Genomic DNA, 19,757 nt, shown 5'->3' with positions numbered 1-19,757 from the left:
ATTCCTTGAACTTCTGGAAAGCCTTGACATCTTTATCCCTTCACACTGGTATTTGCCAAAGGGCAGGATCCATCTCATTTCCATTGGTGGTTATTCTCCGGGAATGTCTGACTGGGCAAGGACTGGGAAATCGGCTTCCTAAATAGCCGTATTGGAGATGTGTTTTTGTCACTAAACATCAGCGAGTTTCCTCTAAGTGTTTACTGTACTCAGTCTGCCATGGCCCCTAAAGTGATGGGGGAGTAAGCCAGTACCCAGGCAACAAACAGCCTGGGCACCCGTCTTGTGCCTCAAGTAGCAGATTCCTTTTCTTCTTCCTACTTCTTTTTTTTTTTTCTTTTTGGTTCCTCAGTGTCTAAATGACAGTTGGTTAGGAAAGCTGGGAGTGCCTGTTCAGCACTGCTCTGCCAAGGGGCGTCTTCCAGCCTGTATTGAAGGAAGCCGGCTGCACATAGTGCCCTGGTTCCTGAAGGTGGCTACACAAAAGGACTGCTGTTCCAGATCGAATGCTACAAAGGGAGTAATCTCCCTCCCTTGAAGGGCAGAGCAGGTGCAGCCATGCCACCCCCTCGTGTCCTCCCCCAACACCAGGGAGGTCTGTTACCCCAGCGTCAGCATTGCGGCCCCCCCTCCCCCCCGCCCTGCAAGGGGCGTTAGTGCCCGGAGATGCTCCTTGTTGCGACAGCTCTGCACCGAGTGCCCATGTGCTGGGGATGTGGGAATTGGGATGTGTGCTTTGGGAAGAAAGGGCATTATTATGAGATGAGTCACTGTATTTTTCTTACTACAGTTTCTCATAAGAAATCTCAAGGCCCTTGTAGCCTCAGTGTTTGACCTATTGCTAGGAATGGAGCTAGGAAGTCTTTCTGAGGGTTTTTACCTTTTGTTTTGTTTTGTGCCTTTTGTTCTCCCTTACCTTTGTTTCTCCTGAGAAGTACAAAGAGCATAAAGTAAATTTTGATGGCACTGTTATAGTCCATTTCAACGATATTGTCATGTATTTACAAACCCAGTTCCCTATATCGAGGCTGTTTTTTTTCCCTCAAAGGTAAAGCTCTGGGGCTTTGGGAAATTAAAAATTATTTATTATTTGTATTATTTTTTAATTAAAGTGAATAGCCAAAAATCACCAAAGTAATTACAAAGTAATAACTTTATTGTGGAAATAGAACTCTGTATATATCTGGGACATTTCAGGGTCAGCACAAAGCTATTATCTCATAGAGCATTGGTTACAGGCACTCCTACCCTTCGGAGATCTTTCCCATCTGTTCTAACCATCACACTTGAACATAATTTGCTGGGTGCTGGCTCTGTGCCAGGAGCTTGAGTAGGCACTGGGGAAACAGAATAAAAAAAAAAAGAAAGAAAGAAAGAAAATGGAGCTTGTAGTCTGCCTTCAAGGAGCTTGTAGTCTGCCAAATCAGGGGCACTGAACGTTACCCTGGTGACCTAAAAAAAAAAAAATGTAATTCAAATAGAGCTTCCCTTTTTCTTAAAGATGTATCCATTCTGCATCTTAATGGTGCACTTGGATCCTCTGCTATTCAGAAGAAAGCCCCAAATTCTAAATTACTTTCTAACTTTTAAACCAAAACTGTAAAAGTCTATGATTCCTTTGGAAATTAAAAATGGCATGTAATACCCCAGGGCTGCCTCAAAGTGGGTATATAATGAAGATGTTTGAGTTCTCTGCCTCATGCTCCATTGAGATTGTGGCCAAGTTGTGACAGTAGCCATCAGATGTACCCCAGTCACCAGGTCCTCTGTGCTAGCCTTTTGCTGTAGCATCAGCTTGGAGGACCATCACTGGCATGTCCCGATGGGAGACGCTGTTTAAGCACTAAACTGAACACGTGAGTCTAACTACTGTGTAATGGCAAAGAATTCTGCTAGTTTATGAGTATAAAATTGACAAGAGAACGAGTCTGAAGAAGCAATAAACTATGCTAGCCGGGGTTATTTTTAGCTTGGCTTTCATAATTGAACCTCTGTGGGCCTTAGTCCTCATCTCAGTCAAGGGGAAGGGTATCAAATGATCTCAGAAATCCTTTCTCACACTGAATTTCTGTCTAGGGAAGCAGATGAAAATGTAGCAAAATAACAACCGTTAAATAATTTCATACAAAAGAGAAACTCACTTGTAAATTTAAAAGTTGTGTTACAAGAAAAAAAAAGTGGGGGTAGAGCTACATTTTATTTTAGGAAAGATAAAAAGAATATATAAAGAAACAAACATTTCAGACCATCCATTTTTAGAAGAAATAAACTTCTTAACAGTTTGTGCATTAACTTTGCACCCTTATTGACAGGACTAGTTTTATGAGGGAACTTCTGCCTAACTATAAATCAAATCATTCAAGAAAAGAACTTCTTTTGTATCAAAAAATTAAGTAAGTAGTAGATTTTTTTTCCTAGGTTTTTCATGATGTGTCATAAGCTTTTTAAGACTCCATTCTTCTCATCTTATTGTATTTTCTAAACAATGCTAATGGTAGATTACTTGGAAGCCATTAAGCCAAGATTCCTGTAGCGCTAGGAAAAGTTCCTTGAAGGGGAAGAGGTTTTTCCCATATTTCACATTTCCCACAGTGTTCTGAACTTAGATTTTTACTTAATAACTGCTTACCAAAATTGTCCATGTTCATTGTACAGAAACTCTAGAATCCAAATATAAACAAAGAAAGTAAAAATTATCCACAACTCCCAACCTAAAGACAGCCTCTGTTAATGACCTAGTCTGTCCCCCTCCATACTTGATACTTGATAGCTGAGGTCACTGTGTACTTATTTTAGCCAGGACCCATTCATTTGTGAATTGTGTGTTTGTGTCCATTTTTCTGTTGGTATTTTTGTATTTCACAAACTCCTGTTTAAAAACTTCTTGCATAGTAAGGAAAGTTAACTTTAATGAATTTATCATTTACCTTTCAATTATATGACATGACTGTGTGATAGATATGTATGTCCTCAATTTTATGGTTTCCGTAATGATTTCTGCCTTTGATTATCTTGGTGTTTTGGTTTTCAGAGTTATACAAATATTTCTTTATATTTTCTTGTGTTTTTGTGGAATTTGTTTTAGTTTGTAATATGAGGTAGTTTTTATTCTGTATGTTGATCAATGTTGTGATAATTGTAGTTACTGGGTTTAAGGGATAAACGTGCTCAGTCTGCCTGTACTAATGAGGCTTCACTTGGTGTGTACACAAGCAGGGGCTTCTCTGGGGACCAGGCTCTCTTCTTGACCGTGTAGCAGCAGAACATCTCCAATGCCCACCATCTTGCCTTCTGCATCCCTAGGCTGACTGCCCTCTCCTCTTCCAGTCACCTGTGGCCAGTGCTCAGGGTCAGAACATGGTCACCAGATCGCTGAGGAACAGATTAGGGCCATGCCCTCAGCAGAGCCTACAGATGAGCTATTTGGGTTTAGTCAGAAACTATAGTAGCCATCACACACCTGCCCTTATAATACGTACTGGCAGGTGCAATGTCCTAATGGCTGGTGGTGGGGATAAGATATTCTAGGTCAGGTTGGTCTGTCTAGAATAGTTTTTCTAAACTGTGACAAAGAAGATACATTTTTCCTCAGGTGAGAAAAAAAATTTTTTTTAAATTTTTTATTGTATTTCTTTTTATTTTTTATTATGTCCAGTTAGCCAACATATAGTACATCATGAGTTCTTGTTGTGTTCAGAGAATTCACCAGTTGGTGTTTAACACCCAGTGCTCATCCCAACATGTGCCCTCCTTAATACACATCATTTTTTTAAAGATTAACTATCCTTGCAGTGCCTGGGTAGGTCAGTTGGTTGAGTGTCCAACTTGTGATTTCAGCTCGGGTTGTGATCTCGGGGTCATGGAATAGACCCAAGTTGTGCTCAGCACTCCGCACAGAGTCTGCTGAGATTTTTTTCCCCCTCTCTCTCCCTCCCTCTGAGCTCCTCCTGCTACTGGCACATACGTGTGCTCTCTCTTTCTAAAGTAAATAAATTAATTAAGAAAAAGATTATCCTTTGATTATATGTTACAGTAACCTGAAATTTCATTCTCCTTTCCTAATAATAAAATTCTCTCCAATGATTAGCCAGCAGTGTTTGTGAAAGAGATGGTTCGTGCTCCCCTGATTCTAGCACCCGTAAGGAAACTGCCCTTTTGGGCACTTGGGTGGCTCAGGCAGTTGAACACCTGCCTTCAGTTCAGGTCATGATCCCGGAGTCCTGGGATTGAGTCCCATATCCAGCTTGCTCAGCAGGGAGCCTGCTTCTCCCTCTCCCTTCCCTCCCACATGTGCTCTCTCTTCTCTTTCTTTCTCTCTTAAATAAATGAATAAAATCTTTAAGAAAAACAAAACAAAACACAAAAAAGGAGCCTGCCCTTTGCTGAATGAGACTAGGATAGGCAGGGTAAGCTGAAATAGGACATATCTAAGTTAGACTAGATAGAGTAAGCGAGAATAGGATGTCTCTGGGTCCTCTCATCCTTTGTGCTTATTCTTCCTAGTGCAGACCTAGAATCTTTCTCGGATGACCAGTTAGATGAAAGATTGAATTGGGAAAAACAGGGCAGGGAATAGAAAAAGTAGAAAAGAGATCAAACTTGAAATTAAAAGATCTGGCTTTGACCACTGCCTCTCTCACTCCCTGGATGACCTTGGACAAGTCATCTGACTTTTCGGAGTGTTGGTCCCCTGTCTTGTTAAGCAGAGGTAAAAGCGATGCCTATTATACAGACCTTCCCAAGTTTTACTAAGGATCAAGTGAGATAGTGAATATAAAAATGTCTTCTAGAATTAAAAAGCAGTTTTCCAATATTAATTATCATTACTGTTTCCATTCTTCCCTGAAGAGGAGTTAATTTAAACATCATTAACACCAGATTAGCAGATTGCTCTATATCTTACCCTGCCCGATGGAAATGGCAATGTCCATCTGCACATATTATTTTCCCAAGAAGCTCAACACCCTCATTTTTTTGTCTCCACTTGTCAGCCCAGCTTCATTTTGCAGCTATAAAAAGAGAGGTACCAAAAAGGTAAGTGATAAACTCCCATTTAGCCAGCAAGTCAGTGGTGAAGAAGGGCTACAATGAGAGCATAAACTTGTGACCTTCAGTGGGAGCTCCGTTAATCAACATCCAGAGGAGGAGGGCCAGAAACCACCAGCTAGAATGCCTTTCATTTCCAACAGCTGCCAGTAGACTCACGATGAGATACGGCTTTGGAGGAAGGGCCCAGTGTCTTCTCTGAACTACATAGGAATTGGGAGTCCACAGACTTCTCAGGCCCAAATCTGTAAAAGCTCTTAAGTTCTTTTGAACACCCACAGTGATAGCACAGAGTTTGACAGGCAAGAGGATTATGTTTAGAAAGTTCATTTAGTAAGCAGATGATTTAGAATTCAGTACTCATTTTCCCAAGGAAACCATGTCATAAATGGGGTGAGATTCCCAGACTAGTTCACAGAAGCTGTTACTGTCGTGAGATGGGAGTCTTGGAAAGGGGGTCTTACTGTCTGTGTTCAAGAGAAGTGGGAAGAGCTGTTCCTTCTGTGTCCCTGGGCAGAGAGCCAGCTCTGAGCACTCAGAATTTTGAAACAAGACAGTCATCTGTGATGTCTTCTCTCTGGCTCTTCTGTCTTATTCTCACTGGTGTCCAGGGGGTACCATGGGCCCTCTTCTGGCTGGCGCTACCTCTTGCGTGGCTGGATATACATTTACCCACCTGGCTCTTCTCCCATGTCCAGGCCCACACATTGAGCCACGGGACATGTGAAGGGGAAAAAAGTCATCAACCTGAATGAAGGACTAGCAATCTTCCTAGCAGGTGTTGGCATTTTCAACCACAGTTCTCTGTGGGAGGAATTATTTTAGAATGGGGTATCCCGCCTGAGGAAGTTCCCGTTAAGTTTCTCTCTGTTTTTCACAGATATTTCCCTTCTGCTTCTAAACTGAGCACTATTAACCTGTAATTCATAAATTCCCTAAAATTTAAGAAAAAAGAAATTTTTAACTTCTTTAAAAAATATTTTATTAACCAAAGTTTAATAACTTTCATTCAGTCCTCAGAGTGGTCAACAAACTCCCCATCATTAAGAAGCACAGGTCCCAAACCTATAAATTTTTTAAAGTATCCAAGTTTCATCATGCTTGTATGGTGCCAGAGGCTCGACAGTGGGGCCTAGGGGTACGTGGGATTTATTTTTGGGTTCTCAAGGGTTAGGTGAATGTAAACTGGAAAATCCCTGTGAAATGTGTACTTCCTGCAAAATAACTTCCTTGATTTTTTTTTACTGATTCCATTTTCAGGTTAACATTCTTTGCAACAATTTATTGGTACTTCCCTAGATATACACAAGGCAGGTTCATGGTCATCAGTTCAGAATAAAAGAAAACTTTAAAATTTTTATTAAAAAACAAAAACAAGAAAAAACCTACAGTGTTTGCTACTGACCCAGGCAGTGGCATCAGCAAGGCTGCGCTCCACTTTCCCTTAGAGATCGATCCTTTCACAGGAAAGCAGAGAAAAGGAGGCTTTGGAAGAGGGACTTGGCCCAGAGAAACACAGTGAAGCAAAACGTTTATCCTTCACTGTGGTATTTGGACAGATGACTTGGCCTCATAGGGCATCAGTTTCCTCATCTCTGAAATGGGGAAGGTCATGTCCTCCTCTTGGCTGTCCCAGGAGGACTCGTTTGGTGCTAGTCCCTATGTTAACTGCTTTGTCTGTGGTATCTCAGTACAGATGTCTTCAATCCTTATCATCTTAGGAGAAGATGATTTCAGTTTATGGTGGAATTCATGAGATACCCTTTGCCCTTTCATCTGACCTCTTTTTGCTTCAGTTCCTTTGTGTCTATATATAGAAATAGATAACAGATATAGGTATCTATCTATCTGTCTATCTGTAGTTTCTATACATTCTTTTAATTGTTCATTAGTACTCCGCCCCACCTGTTTTACCCTTTTTATTTCCATGACTTATTCATTACCAAATAATTTAAGAAAACATTAAAAGTGAAATTTGGGAAAGGGAGACCTCTTCCTCATTTTAAGACATGTGGCTTCTGTATGGTCACAGTGCATCATGGTCTAAGATTGTGGTCGTTGTCGGAATTTGTGCTGTGCTGGGCCTGCTTTTCTATAAGTGACTCAACCTTCCCTAGCCTGTCCTAGTTCAGAATGCTGATGCTCTTACAAATCAATGGGCATCATACTAAAGTTCAAGAATAACCTTTCTGCCTTATCACAGAGTTATAAAGAATTGAAAGTGGTCTAGGCTTATACTTTAATACTATTATTTGCTGCCCAAATAAGTTGATAATATATTACTTTTACTCCGCTTTTATTGTTTGCAAAAAACTTGTATTGTTGGCAGGGAGCTGTCACATACAATAACTTATTCAATGCAGCAAATCTGAGAAGAGATTGTATCAGTCTTGAACCTTTTAGTTTTCAAGGGACAGGAAGGCCAACTCAAAATGGCTTAGCAAAAAAGGAAGGTTTTTGGCTCATGTGCCTGTAAAGTCCAGACTTCAGGTATGGCTTGTTGACCAGAAGCACAAAGAATATCATCATGACTATTTCTCACATCCTCTGGCTCTGCCTTCCACAGTGTTGGCTTCATTCTTCAGCCTGTATGTGGTGGTTGGCTCTGGTAGCTCCAGCCCATGGGAACAGAGAGCAGGCCTCTTCCCAGGCCACCTGTAGCTCATGCATCTCTTTGAGACTCATGAATTCAGCACTCTGATTGGCCTGGATGGGGTCATGGGCCTACTTCTGGAGTCTGGTGTAGAGACAAGGCCTCCTAAAATGCATGGATATCGGATAGGGACTAGAGGCAAAATCTGAGTATTATTTCCAGGAAATTAATGAGTGTCCACCATAGAGATATTCTTATTCCTTTTTTCTAGATGAGGAAACTGGTGTTCAGGGAAGAGAAGTAGCTTGTCTAGAGCTCACTGCAAGGAAGAGACTGGGTGGGGGCTAGACCCAAGGACTTCCAACTCTTTCTACAAGTTGCATCTCTGACTATGATGGCAGCTGACCCACTGGGCACAGTGCAGAGAGCACTCAACAGAGGCCTTCTCTGCTCAGTTCTGCCCCTAGCTAAAAACAAACTTAATCTCTTGGGTCTCATTGTTCAAATAGGGACAATACCTGCCTGCTAAGTAACTCAGTAAGCTCCAATGAGATGTGGGGAAAAGGACTTTAATGGCGTAAGTTCTTTACAAATGCAAGGCAGGCTTGCATTTTCAAAGACCTTGTATGGTTTCTGTAGGCACCAAGTTTTCTTTTTACAGTCATGTCAAGAAAATGTGTTTAGCACTTTCCAGTTTCTAAAGTGTGCTTCATACAGCTTGCTGCATTTAAATTTCCCAAACAGTCCTAAAGGACAGATGAGAAACCCACCAATCAGGGAATTGAGAGATGGGCTCTGGCACAAACAGCCAATGACTACCAGACCTTGGCTTCCATCTCCTGCTTCACTGTGTTCCCCTTCCCCTCCCAGGAGTCCTCCGTTAACCTGATTTGCTCAAACTCGGGAGATACGTGATCACAAAGAATTCAGACATAGTAACATTTTGAATGTGACATAAAGCTACGTGTCCTAATATTTTACTATGAGTTACCTCCGTTTAAAATACTCTGGTTGAGTTATGAATTATTTTCATTTAGGATTGACTGAAACAATCAGAGGAAACTCACGTACATGACCATAAGAAATTAGATCTCTAAAGAAGATAGAGCCTGAAAGTACCACATTACTGCATAAGTACTACTGTGAGAAAAACCTTAATGGCATTGAAAAGCCTTTTTTCCTGCCTTCTCCCGTTATTGCCTCCCTATCAGGCAGGATATTCTGCAGTTCTGGAAATAAGAGTGTGGTGGGATAGCTCCTGTCATCCCTTCTAAATGTAGCTCTGAGGGGTGCTGGGAGCACCCCACTGGGGGCTGCACTGCGATGGTGGGGTGTACCCACGGAGCTCCTCGAGTGACCTGCAGTCTGGTCTCGTGGCCCCAGAACCTTCCCCGGCAGTTCCAACCTAGGTTACTACTCATGTCCCAGGGCCTACAGCCTACGGCTTGAAAGCTGAAGCAAGATTCTCCCAACAGAAGCCCCGTTTGTCAGATGAATAATGGCACTGAAGGCCATTCTGTTTGTCCATGTCAAGTGAGGTCCCTGGAGTGTGGGAATAACACCTTCAAAAGTGACTGACCCTACACTGGCCCCACATGACCACGTTGGGCCATGGAGCATTGGAAATGTGGCAAGTCAGGAGTGATGGTTTGTTCATGTCAGATACACAACAGATTCTGGAGACTTGGTATAAAAATATAAAATATCTCAACATTTTTATATTATATGTTGTAATGGTAACATTTTATATATTGGGCTAAATAATATATATTATTGAAATCTGATTTCGTCAGTTTTCTTGTACTTTTTTCATGGTCTATGGAAAATTTAAAGTTACATGTACAGCACATGTTATATTCCTGCTGGAGATCACTGGTTTCTACTCTGTTTCCACTTCACTCTTGAACCCGTCCATCCCAAACAGGCTTTGGACATTCCACCAAAAAAGAGCCTTTGTCAAGTCACCTTCCATTGGTCAGTTCTCACTCCTAATTGCTCAGCGTATTTGACGTGGTTGTCACTTTCAGTGAAAGACTTTGTTCCCTCATGACCTCCTTTCCTGAATCCTCCTCATCTTCTTGACTTCTTTCTTCCTCATCCAAACTCACCCCTTACTGGGGTCATCCTGATTGATGACTTTATATACCATCTGCATGGACTTCCCAGCTTTCTGTCCATAGCCCAGACCGCTCTCTTCCTAAAACCTGTGTCTTGACTTCCTACTCAGCATCTCTGTTTGGATACCCAGGAGGACTCTTCAGGTTTACATATCTAAGGTTGATTTCTTGGTCCCACTTCCCCAAGCCTGTCCCTCCCTCAGTACTTTCTGTGTTGGTAAAGGCTAACTTCCTTCACCCACTTTTTAAAACCACAGATCTTGGAGTCATCCTTGAATTTTCTGATGACGAACTATATCCAGTCTATTGACACATTCTGTTGGGCCTCCCTTCAAATTATATTTGCATTCTAACCATTTCTTACCATCACCAGCTCCTAGAAGACCCCTTGTCTCTGAGTGGACTATGGCAGTAGTCTTATTACTGGTCTCCCTGTATCCGTTTGTCCCCCTACTGCACCCAGGGTGACCCTTTTAAAAGCCCAAGTCACTTTTCCCCTTAGAACCTTCCAAAGGCACATCATAGTCCTTAGAATAAAATATGCCATCCTTATAAAACCCATATGTGATTTGCCTCCACCAATACATACACATACCTGTTACCTGCCCTCCAACCCCTCCCCCTGATTTGCTGTCCTATTTCTTCTCCCCCCAGGCACATGCTATCTTTAGATTCTTGGTGTTCACATTTCTCCCTGCCCGAAATGCACTACATTCACATGGCTCACCCTCCACTTAGATCTTTCGATAAAGCTCATCTTCATACCTACTACAGCGTTTCCCCACCAACAGATCTAAAATAGACACTTTGGACATTTCTATCCCCTCATAACATCACAACCTTCTGACACATCATATGTTTATTTGCTTCTTGTCTTCCCCATGGGATGGAGACTCCGTGAGAGCAGAAATGTTTTCTGTGAGTGCACATCCTTCTTTACAGGGGCCTAAAAACAGTGTTCATTACAGAGTTCAGTGTTGCCTGATGGGATGATCCTGCCAGACTCTGCTCAGTTATCAAGTCCACCCATGCCCTGTTTGAGTGGGCAGAAGTTCATTAACTCTGCTGGGTATCAGAATCATTGGGGAGATTGCCTAAAAATGCATCCGCTTTGCCTCTCCGCCCTGGAGATCCAAATGCAGTAGATTCTGGGGTAGAATCCTAAACATTTTTGAACATGCTCCCTGGGTAATTTTGATGCCTGAGGTAACTGGACCACACTTGGCCAAACACTGCCTCAGTGGACCAGTTTACATTTATCTGTTGCTCTGTTCTGTTGAATATCATTCCGTGTATATTAGCAGTGCTTGAATCACCTGGGAACCTAAATATAGATCTTGTATCCCCACCCTAGATCTGGTGAATCAACTTCCAGGGATGGGTCTTGGGAATCTGTATTTTTTGAAAAGCTCCCTTGGTGACAGTCTTCCCAACAGTCTTTGGGAGTCTCAGCTGTGTTTTATAGGCTCCTTGAGGAGGATACAAACTCAAGAGCAGGTGTCCCTTACATCTTTTTAGGCCAACTTCTCTTCTCATCCTTCACTAACCCAACAGTGTTCTACTCAGAAGTGGTATTCAGTAGGTCACTATGCCATGAACACCTTGATTTATCCTCGGTTTCGATTTGCCTTTGTAACTTAAACATCAGCCAGTCTGTCTAACTACATTTCAGTCCAGCCCATTCTCTGATCAGAAGCAGGAAGCATGTCTTAGCTGCCTCACTAATTCCAGTGGGGATTCTCTTTGCAGTGTTTTCTGGCAATAAATTTAAAATGTGTTTCCTAGGTCAGGCCAGGCACATCACCCATCTTCATACTTAAATGCTCACCTATTCAACCTTCCTTTTGGACCTGTACTAGGGCACACAACCTTAGCCTCAGGGCGCATCCACAAGACTCCACAGCGTCCCTGAGGATGACATCAAGACCTGACCCCTTGCCCTGGGAGCTTATCTGGGCTGCTCAGTCTGCCAAGGGAAGTGTTCCCCTGGATTAGATTCCCTTTGGGGCCTATGGCCTTGCCCTCCTTTTTTTGGTTATGTCCTGGAACTATATATAGACAGTCTTTACAGCTGGACAGTTTAAAACTAAAATCAAAGCATTGCCAAAAATCAAAAAGTAAATGGGTGGGGAGTAGAGGGGGGCAGGTGATGATTCTTGCAGAATTTTATTCCTTTTCTAGACTCAGAGCTAGTCTCTAGGTTGAGTAGAATCACCCATGAAGGCCCAAAGAGAGCCCCTTGGTTAACCTATTTTCTCTTCTCTCTTCTTCTCTAATTTTCTTTTTATTTTTTAGTGGTATTTTGAGATTAAAAAAATATATATATTTTAGAGAATGAGCAGGGGAGGGGCAGAGGGAGATGGAGAGAAAGAATTCCATGCGTTCTCCCCGCTGAGCACGGAGCCCAATGTGGGGCTCAGTCCTGGGACCCTGAGATCATAACCTGAGCCAAAATCAAGAGTCAGACGCTTAACCGACTGAGCCACCCAGGCTCCCCTTGGTTAACCTGTTTCTTTAGTAACCGAGTCCCCATGGAGTGTGCATTCTGGACTTTGGTTGGCCACCTGGTAACCTTTTTTAATATATTGAGTTTGTATGTATTCTTTGCAAAAGATGTCCAGGTCATTATTCAAGGCAGAATCTAAAAAGGAATAGCGTCATTTAGGTAAACCCAAGAAGCACTTCAGAGCACACACTGTCTTGTACCTTGGAGTTTTGCCTTCTGGATAAGCCACAGATTACATTTTGGTTCCAGATGTGAGAAGCCATTAGTAATTAGGACAGCTCCCTTGGGAAATCCTGTTCCCAGTCCCTCTTCGAGAGAATCACTGCTTCCTCTGGAATATTTGTTTGGGGGGCTCCGGAGGCTGCGATTTAGTGACAAAGGGGAATGAATTGACCCTAGAAAAATAAGAATGAGAGATTTCTAATGAGATCTGACAGTTCAAGGACTGAAGAAAGAATCTAAGCTTTTTTTAAATTTTCCTGCCCACCCAGTCTTCATACAAATGTAAATATGCCTCCTTCAACAAATTGCCAAATGTGGTTTTGATTTGTAAGCAGGAGACCCAGCCTTGCCGGTTTCTTTTCTTTTTCTCTCTCTTTTTTTAAATCGAAGTCACAGGTTTTGCACTTTTTGAACTGGACATATCCTTCTGTCACTCCATCACGTTTTCTGTTGTCCTTCTCCTTCCAAGGACATTTTCCCCCATTGTTTGTGATCAGAGGAATTTGGGACGAGAGTCAATTGTCATGTTACTTAAAGCAGTTTTTGAAGTTCCCATAGGAAATGCACAGTGCTCTTTAAACTGAGTTTAAAAAATAAATAAATAAAGGCAGAGATTGGATCTAGTATGAGATTTGAAGAGTGTCACTATCGCGGCATCGTACTTTATGTGGTCTGCGCAGTATCCATTGTTGTTATTTATGACCCTGTCTGCCTTCCATTGTGGACTTCTTCAAGCCTTGGGGAATTTACATCATTCCTAATAGCAAAAGGCTTTCTGGTTCCCACAGAGTTGTTCAAAGCCTGACTCATGCTCCTTATGTTAATTGTTCAACTCTGAAAATACAGCACTTACAGGGTGTGGTCGTAAGGGGAAAATCTACTGTACTTATAGGGCATGTTTAGAAGTGTTTCACACATAAATCTCAGTCTCTCTCTCTCTTTCTCCTTCTTTCCCTCTCTCCTTTTCTTCCCCCTCTCGCCCCCTCTTTTCCCCCTGCCCCTCCATCTCTCTCTCTCTCTCCTTTAACTTTAAAACTGTAGCTCTGTTTGGTCAAGGGGAAAAAGGGAGAAGCATCAAAATGCAGTATAATCCAATAAAACCTACAATATCCTGTTCACTAACTCTTAAAACTGACAGGTTATAACTGGATATGATTATGAGTGTCATTGATCCAGGTCTGAAACCATAGGCGAGATTAGTAGGAATTGAAAGCTTGTACTCTGTGGTGTGGGGCAGTGATTGTACAAAGGTCAAAGCACTGGTCTTTGGGGCTCCCTGGCATCATACTGATAGCCGCTGTCTACCAGGTGTTCTGGGATTGCCGTTGCTAAATTCCAATGTGAGTCTAAAGCAAGGGACCTACTGATAATTTCCCAGAATTCTTCCTTATGGCCTCAACATTTTACTGTGGAATTTGTTAGAGAAGGGAACTTACTCTCCCAGGAAATGAGAATAGTTAACACCTTGTCTGGATTATCTACTTGCTTAACAAAAAGGAAATGATTCCAAAACTGTGAAGTAGGTTAATGGGGACAAAGATGGGGAGTTTTTGACGTTTTAGAAGTACTTCTGTATGACGCTTCCTTGGGAACATGTAAGGATAGATAAACAGATAATCTCTGAATGAATGTAAAACTGTGGTGGTGCTGTCAGTTTAAGAAAAAACCCAGTTTTCTGGTAGCCAGGAACCACAAACTTCAGTTTTCAAATTACCGGTATTCAAAGGTTTTAACTCAACTTCTGCAACCTTAAGTATTGCAAAGGCCACGTTCTGTATTTTTTGTAAATAGAGAAAATGTGTGGAATTCTTAGGCTAATTAGGGTGTAGACCATGGTGCCAGCAGGTCTCTCTAGATCAGCGCTCACGCACATGCTGCTGCCTGGCCCGGCAATGCCGGCTTCCTCACACTCGGGCCCCAGAGATAGCAGATACTGGCCAAGAGTTCCCAGATAGTTTGGATCCAACATCCTTTCTCTTACAGACTTGGATGTCTGTGGTGCATATTAACATATGAACTGTGTTGGGTAGGAGTCCAGGAAAAGTGACCATTTACCCAAAAGTTCTAGATTTTAAAAAATTCAAATAGCCTGACACTAAGTGGTTTCATCTAGTCTTCATGAAAATCCATTCACTGGGGCATTCAGAGTAGAACTGTTTTTTCTCATGTTCAGCTCATAGATTTCTGGTTGAACCCTTGTTATCTTTTGGAGTAGACGGAAGGAGCTCTCCATGGAGCGTCTGATTATTTTGCTGAGTGTGCGGAGAGTCAACTTCCTCCCAGTGCAAAGCGCAAGAGAAATGCTCTGAAAGAAATGTAGGTCTGACAACTTTTCTTTTCCTTCTTTTTAATTCTGTGTGTGTGTGTCGGGGTGGGGGGTATGGGTATGTGACATGAAGTCTGGAATTCAACAGGAGTTTGTGGAAATTAATCACAAAACCCCCTCTGGCACCAAACTTACCCTAAATCCCATGTTTGCCCTTCTGCCTTCCTGACTGTCTTTTGCATTCTGGACAGTGGGGAGCAAGTCCTTGCCTCACAGGTGTGTTGCAAGGAGTAATTAATTACAAGTGCTTTGAAGATGAAAAGCACCTGTTTGCTGGTGTGTTTCTTACAACTTTCCAAGTGACTACAGACCCATCTAAAAAAATGCATTCCTTTGCTGAAATGCAGGTTCCGATTCTAATATAATTATGATAAACCTCAAGCCTCTGATTAGGAACAATAAGAACATGAGTGTGTGTGTGTGTGTGTGTGTGTGTGTGTGTGTGTGTGTGTGTTTTCCAGACTAAAGCTTAGCCAAAGTAAATATTTCAGCTTCAGTGTTAGGAGTTTGGTGGTTTAAGAAATTTCTTCGCTATTCACAAGCCTGCAAATCTGTGTTGAAGTCAGTATCTGCAGTCTCTTGATTCTCCCCATGCAGCTCCTGCCCTGCCCTTCAAAGGGAATTTTACAGTCAGAGTGACATTTGCATTGCCTTTTGTGTGTGCTCTAGAAAACGTGTGTGTATGTGTCTACAAGCACGTCCTTGTCACGTGTGTATGCACACACATAGCCTGTGCTTTAGATGTATCTGATCATTTACTTCTGGGGGGAAAAAAATCAATATATAAAATTTAGGCAGTATTGACCCTTCACATACATCTGAAACAAGCACCTGCCTGCCTTAGTTAAACGAGATCCATCATAACTCCAATATAACTACATTGAAAACCCAGTGATCAAGAAACAAAGCCTGTCCTCATGTATCCTAATAACGAATCCTCGTTTGCTGGAAAATGTGATGGCTATTGCTTGATCCAGTCTGAATGTAAACATAACACTTATGGATTGTTCTAGATTTGCCAGGGAGGTAAGGGAGAAGGAACGGTAGCACGTGCCTCCTTTTCTAGGTCTGGGAAACATGACATGTGGTATAGAAATTGGAGGACAGCATGCCATTACAGCTTTACAAAACAAAACCCAAAAAATCTTTCTTTGTTTTAGGGTGAAAAGAACTGAAACGAACAGCAGCGTTGTGAGCAAATCATGGAGCAGAAGGGACATTGTGGGAACATGTAGTGACCAAGTGATTGCGGAGATAGCGAGGAGGAGGGGTGACAGTCGGGCTTCAGCCAGTCCCCCGTCAGAGTCCACGGGACAAGCAAAAGATTACATAAAGGCAGCCGAGAGCCACTGGGGGCTTCCTGTTCAAGAGCTGGAAAATGTTCATCAGACCCAGCCAGAAGACACTAGTGGCCAGTAAAAACCTCATCTTGGGGAGTGGTTAGAGACAGGCCTTCTAAGCAGGAGCCCTGTCTGTAACTGTGAGTCAGCATCACCAGGTCCAAAACAAAGTCCACAAAGGGCCAGAGCACAATAGAAATGCAGAAACCGCGGCTCTGCAGAAGACAGTCGACCACCACAAGAGAGTTTCTCTTGGAAGTGATCAATTAGCCCCAAGAGAAATCGTAGTAGAAAAAAGCAAAGCTTTCAGGATTTTGCCAGCCTCAGAGCTGTCAAATCCGGGGTTACTTTTGAAACGAGGTTTGGCAAAAACGGCATCTAATGAAGAGTTGCATGTTTTGGAAAAATCTCTCCTCCGGACATCTTACAAAATATCAGCCAAGGCAGGCACAGCAGACCGGCTCAACCACAAACACTGAAAGATTATCTGCAGTCCGGGACAGCCCAACCAAGAAAAGAAAGAAGTACGAAAGAGGCCACTAACTTACTAACGGGGATTGCTGAGTTGTAGTTGGGTATGTAATGGCTGAAGGTGTGGAAAGAGAGGGGTGTGTGCGGCTGTACCAACGTTGAAGGAATTAGAACGATTATTTTGCATGGAAAATAGAGCTCCATGTGAGGATTCTTTTTTAACACATTCATCTCCGAGAGGCTATGTGGTTTTTCTAACAACACTGCCACTTTCTCATCTTACTTCTATAACTGCCTTCAGAGTCCTTCACCTCGTCAAAGATGAGCCCCTTCTTGAAGGAACTGCACAAAGAAACCAGTAGTGTGCCTTCATGACTCATCACTGTGTGGACTATACAATGGGCCACATGAAGACGGTGCTGTATCTGGGGGGACAGTTTCTCCTTCTGTTCCTCAGCCTGAGTCGGGCAGAAGTGAAGGAACAGGCTAGTGGTCCTCAACATCTGGTTCTGGGCCCCGCATCACTGTCTGAAAATGTGTTAGAAATGCAGACCTTGGGCCCCACCCCAGACCTACTGAATGAGAAACTCCGGGCGATTCCAAAACATGCTCAACTTTAAGAACCACTGGACTAATTGAAAACTCCCTGCTATTTGTTTCCTCCAGCCTGGCTCCCAGGGCCTCCAGCTCATCGGCTGAGGCCCGCTTGTGGACAGGCACCCCCTCGTGTTCTGTCAAACTTGTAAAACACCTGAGTTTGGCATCTGAGCTGCTCAGTTCCTGGCTTCTCCACGGCTTGGTGGCTGCAGCACCCACAAATCTGTTACCTTCCTAAGAAGTGCTAGAAGTTTATGGGTCATTTGGCCCAGCATTAGAGGGAGACAGTGGAGGGAGAGGCTTGCTCTCTCTTGTAGCCCAGGCGTGTCCCTGTCCCAGCACTTGCCCCCAGCTCTAAGATTTCAGTTAGGTTCAGGAAGGATTAAAACCCAAGGGGAAATCAGTGGCCGAAGTTTCCAGTTTCCCAGTTGGAAGGCGTCACAGGCAGTTTGAATTTCAAAACAGGAGTCTTCCATTTGCAGTATCACCCACGAATGTCTCCAGTGGGCCTGCTGAAATGTCACTGAGTGAATCATAGCAATGACTTATTTTGGATGGACACCTACTAAAGATTTTCTTAACCCAATTTCATTCTAAAATAGGAGAAAACCCATATTCAAAGGCCACCCATCAAATACATCTTTTTTTTCTCCTCAACATTGTGTGGTCCTTTGAAGTAGCACCTCCCTAGTAACAGGAAAATTAAGTATATTCCCAGAGTGTTGGAGTTAGCAGAAAAATGACCCAGAAAAAGTCCAATGAAATAAAAGAACATGGAAACAGAGAGAGTGTAGGTGGTTCAGAATGCTTAAAACTAATTGTGGTTTTGTTTCTCCTAGCTCATTCTATGCTGGCCTGTGACTCCTTTCCCACTTGTTAGGGTAAGACTCCTTAAGAGGCAACCATGAAGTTCATGAAGTTCAGTGTTGGTCACTACGCCTAGCCATGAACATAGATGCTATTGCTTTGATGTTCCCTAGGCTGCCTGGACACCTGTCCCCTTCTCATGGTCCCAGACTCACCACCCCGACCAGGAACATGGCCCTGCCCATCGGTGTCCTTTCCTCTTCCCACAGGTTTTTCTCTGCTCTTAGCTGATTCCAGTTAAAGCATTCTACAGGAGAAGAGGGAGCCCGACAGAGTACTAACCACAGTGAGTCGAGTTAGTTAGTTAGGGAGCAGATTGTATTCATCCAGTTGGGGTAGATAGCACAGAATGGAAATGCTCCACGGGGGGCCCCTCTCTTCCAGCGGCAGTGTTCTAGGTGTGCTCTTCCCCGAAGACAGGGGCAGAGTGTGTCGCTGAATCTTCTTCAACAGAATTCTTGGAACAGTCTAAATAGAGAGGGCCCACATAACAACCCAGGTGACCGGCCAAGAAACAATAAGCTCCCAGAACAGAGTCTTGATTAAAAAGGGCAGCCATTCCAGAACAATAGCTGCTGCTAACCCAGAACTGGGAGGTGTTTGCTATGGAGGCGCCAGAGAAAAGCTTTTAATTGAAAAGTTTTTTTCATTTGTTAACCGGGGCCTGCACTGTGTGGTACAGCCAATCTTTGTGATTTAATGATTTTCTCTCAAGAGCAGCCTTAGCTTTAGAGTTTGATATATTTGTGGAAATAACAATTGCTGTGACCTCAGAGGGAAAATAGCACCTGTGGTTGTAGACTGATAGGGTCTTCCTCACAGCCCGCATGCACATGGGATTGTCACAGGATTAACGGAGGGAACAGCTCTCCCCTTCCGCACTGGGGCATGTGTCTGAGGAATTTTGCCTTTAAGCATTTTCTTCCACATGTCTGAAACCCCCCCGGATCTCTTATTACTTGAGTGGTTGTGCGATTCTTTGGATGTTTAAAAGTACAAAGGGGAAAATGGCTGCCAGGTTTTATTGTTGCTTATTAGCTGGGAAATGCAGAGTTCCCTATGACTGGGAGTGGTTTGTGTGTTGACACTCTTAATAATCTTATTAATTCCACATCCGAAAATCTGAGAGGCTGTCAATATTCTTAGTCAAAAAGAACAAGTTCTTCAACCACTTAACTTAATAACCCAAACTCAATTTATGCTCAAGTCCCTAAAATTCTGCTGCTTGGGAGAAATGTGGATCCACTTCTGTTACTGTTACAACTTTGAACTTTCTCAGTGTCTTGGCTTCTAAGTCACATCCATGTGCTTTCAGATGACTTTTTAATAGATTGATGTTGAGTTTTGTGTTTTTGTTGTTGTTTTTTAATGTCTCTAAACAAGAAATGTCTGAGGACAGGCAGTGTAATTTTTCTTACACTTTTTTTTTATTTGCCACTGGAGGTTAACTGTTGTCCAGATATGCATATAAATTCTTAAATGCAAAGGAGCAGCAATTTGGGGATAGAGGAGTGAGTGCTATAGCTTTTTTATTTATGTCAAAGAAGTAAGAAAATGTATTTCATTTTATAAAAAGCAAGAATCATTAAAAACGCTTTAGTTTGATATATGGAGAATATAGCTTGTTTCTTATCTCAAGATATGTCTTAGGGACAACAGTGGGATCACAGTT

The 19,757-nt window shown here is 42.7% G+C and overlaps 1 protein-coding gene across 1 annotated transcript in view; it reads left to right on the top strand.

Moving 5' to 3' along the window:
* LOC101683655 (SLX4 interacting protein) overlaps positions 1 to 18,644 on the top strand; it is a 179,868-nt gene extending 161,224 nt beyond the window's left edge. The window contains 4 exon segments of the mRNA XM_013055612.2: positions 14,700 to 14,800; positions 15,971 to 16,376; positions 16,378 to 16,554; positions 16,556 to 18,644. Of these exon segments, the coding sequence (XP_012911066.1) occupies positions 14,700 to 14,800; positions 15,971 to 16,376; positions 16,378 to 16,554; positions 16,556 to 16,693 (822 nt within the window). The 3' untranslated portion in view covers positions 16,694 to 18,644.
* The last annotated feature ends 1,113 nt before the right edge of the window (positions 18,645 to 19,757 follow it).

This window comes from Mustela putorius, unplaced genomic scaffold, assembly GCF_011764305.1.
Source record: "Mustela putorius furo isolate JIRA1106 unplaced genomic scaffold, ASM1176430v1.1 tig00000874_pilon_pilon_pilon, whole genome shotgun sequence".
NCBI classification, from domain to species: Eukaryota; Metazoa; Chordata; class Mammalia; order Carnivora; family Mustelidae; genus Mustela; species Mustela putorius.
This window is presented reverse-complemented; position numbering and strand designations above follow the sequence as displayed.